This window comes from Geospiza fortis, unplaced genomic scaffold (assembly GCF_000277835.1).
Source record: "Geospiza fortis unplaced genomic scaffold, GeoFor_1.0 scaffold200, whole genome shotgun sequence".
Lineage (NCBI taxonomy): Eukaryota > Metazoa > Chordata > Aves > Passeriformes > Thraupidae > Geospiza > Geospiza fortis.
This window is the reverse complement of record NW_005054353.1, coordinates 3,136,590-3,138,779: the sequence shown is the minus strand read 5'-3', so window position 1 is coordinate 3,138,779 and position 2,190 is coordinate 3,136,590. Positions and strand designations below refer to the sequence as shown.

The 2,190-nt window shown below is 36.3% G+C and overlaps 1 protein-coding gene across 1 annotated transcript in view; it reads left to right on the top strand.

Annotated features, from left to right (window-relative positions):
* The first annotated feature begins 1,333 nt into the window (after positions 1 to 1,333).
* Positions 1,334 to 2,190, top strand: part of LRP12 (LDL receptor related protein 12) — a 37,194-nt gene continuing 36,337 nt past the window's right edge. Inside the window, exon 1 of the mRNA XM_014307997.1 lies at positions 1,334 to 1,451. Coding sequence (XP_014163472.1) covers positions 1,334 to 1,451 — 118 coding nt within the window. The remainder of the gene's footprint in view (positions 1,452 to 2,190) is intronic.

Below are 2,190 nucleotides of genomic sequence, written 5' to 3'. Positions count from 1 at the left end.
TGGGAAGCTAACTCCTGTAACCAGCCCCCTGCTACCAAAACCTGGCTGTGTAAACCCAATATAGGTGCTTTTAAGGTTCATGAGGAGTTTTCCTGGAATAAGCAGTCCTAATTGTTTAGATTAGTAGGAGCAGCAGTGCAACTGTCCTGCACAATGATGACATCCTTCAAATCAAATCTGCCCAGAGAGTAAAGTTAAAGTCATTGCTGGGGAGTTGAGAGACATCCCTCACTCCTACAGAACAGAAAGTTTTATTGGTGCTTGATAGTGACTTTTTTTATTAATATCTTGAAATATTCAGCTGTACATCAGTCTTAAAATGTTAAGTAAAAGCATGGGAGCCAGGAATATGTATGTGAAAATTAAGTTAATAGGTCTGTGTTTGACTTCCTTTCACTAGTTTTCTGAAACCATCTGCATTTTGAAGCTTTACAAAGGAGGTCTATCTGAAGTCTGAGATAGCAGTTTAAAGTGTTGGTCATGAAGGAATTCGGCATAAAATATAAAAGCTTTCAGAAATGATTGATGATTAAAATAAAGCTGAATTTAAGTTTTTAATCTGAGGTCTTACTGACCATACTGCACATTTGAGAGCCAATAAAGTGCTGGAAGTATCTAATTTGAAATAAACATGTGCAGTTTCTCAGGCATGTGTGTTGCTCAACTAAAATGATGACATCAAACAATTTTTTTTGAGGTTTTGAGGGAGATGGGTTACTGTGGTTGCAAGGAGGTCTGAACTAGCTTTAAACTTGTTTGAATGTGGTGTATAAATTACTGCTATGAACATAAGGATCATGGCGTTAGATTCTTACTAAGCAACTCCCTTATGCCTGTACTGAAATACATCGTACTTTGATGTATTTTTGAAGTGTCTTGATGATACTTAAATTTATTTAGACAGGTAATCAGAGTTTGGTTTGCACTTTATAGAGTTCCACTGTCCTGGGAGTGCTTTTCTCCCAGATCTGGAAATGTGCTCTTAAACAGGAATGATATGTACTTAAATTAGCAATATACTTCATTATATAAAGGCAGATAAATAGGAATTTGAACATGTAGGCATTATGTCTGACATTGATCTTGTACTTGTCACCATACTGTGTCACATTTTTTGCTATTTTAAAATACAGTGCCTCCCTTTAAAAAGGCCGTAGGAGCAAGTGCTGAATTTTGTTATCAGGTTGGCTTTTAATAGAGTGAAATGTATGTAAAATGAAAGTATTTTTTACCCTTTATTTTACAGCTGAATTAATGCATTGAAACCTCCTCTTCCAGCTACATTTCCGAAAAAGGAAAGCCATATAGCTGTTGGAACCTTAGAACCGTTTAGATGCAGAATAAAGTATCACCTGTTGTGGCATTTAAAAAACCCAAAGCATTTGGGACACTCTATAGTGATGAGGACAAGACCGACAGAAATGCCATCTGTGTGGCTGCCTTTAGCCACAGTAAGCATAATCAGTTACCTTCTGGGGACTGAACCAGCTCAAGTACTTTGAGTGAATACACAAATGTCTTGAGAAATCGCATTGTTTTGGTGCCCTAACACTGATGATCGCAGATTCCATCTAAAAGTTACCATGTAATGTCAGTTCTGAGCCTCTGAGTACTTCTGTAGATGATCCAGAAAGAAAAGGGAGTAAATAGTCAAGTGGATAACAATCAGAGTGAAGTATAAACAATGTAAGAATTTGCAAGTATGCTGTCTTCACAACATCTGCTTTATCACAAATATGCCTTACTCTTCAGTTATGTAATCTCTATCAACTTGACTTTTCTCCCTAATTTTAGAAAGTTGTACGTGTATCTACCATCAGTAACAGATGAAGAATAAAAAACTCTGGTACAATGAAATATTCCAGGTTTTCTTTATACTTGTTTCCCAGAACTGAACCTCCTCTTGAGATACCCTTTTTGTGTCTCAAAGAGCCAACACACAGCAAAGCCAATGCCCTTAAACTGTGACTTACTATTATTATTCATTAGACAAAGTTACCAGTAAGGAATTGTAAGGGATGTAATCTGCTTTCATCAATGCAAAAGTGTAACAATGCTTTTCATGTGCATTGAAAAGAATCTACATCCAAAAGAATACAACTGCCTGTCAAGTTTGGTAAATGGTATTAACATAAGAAAGTAATGTATTTTTCACTTAGCTCTTTTTCCAAAGCATTCTTCAACCCTTTC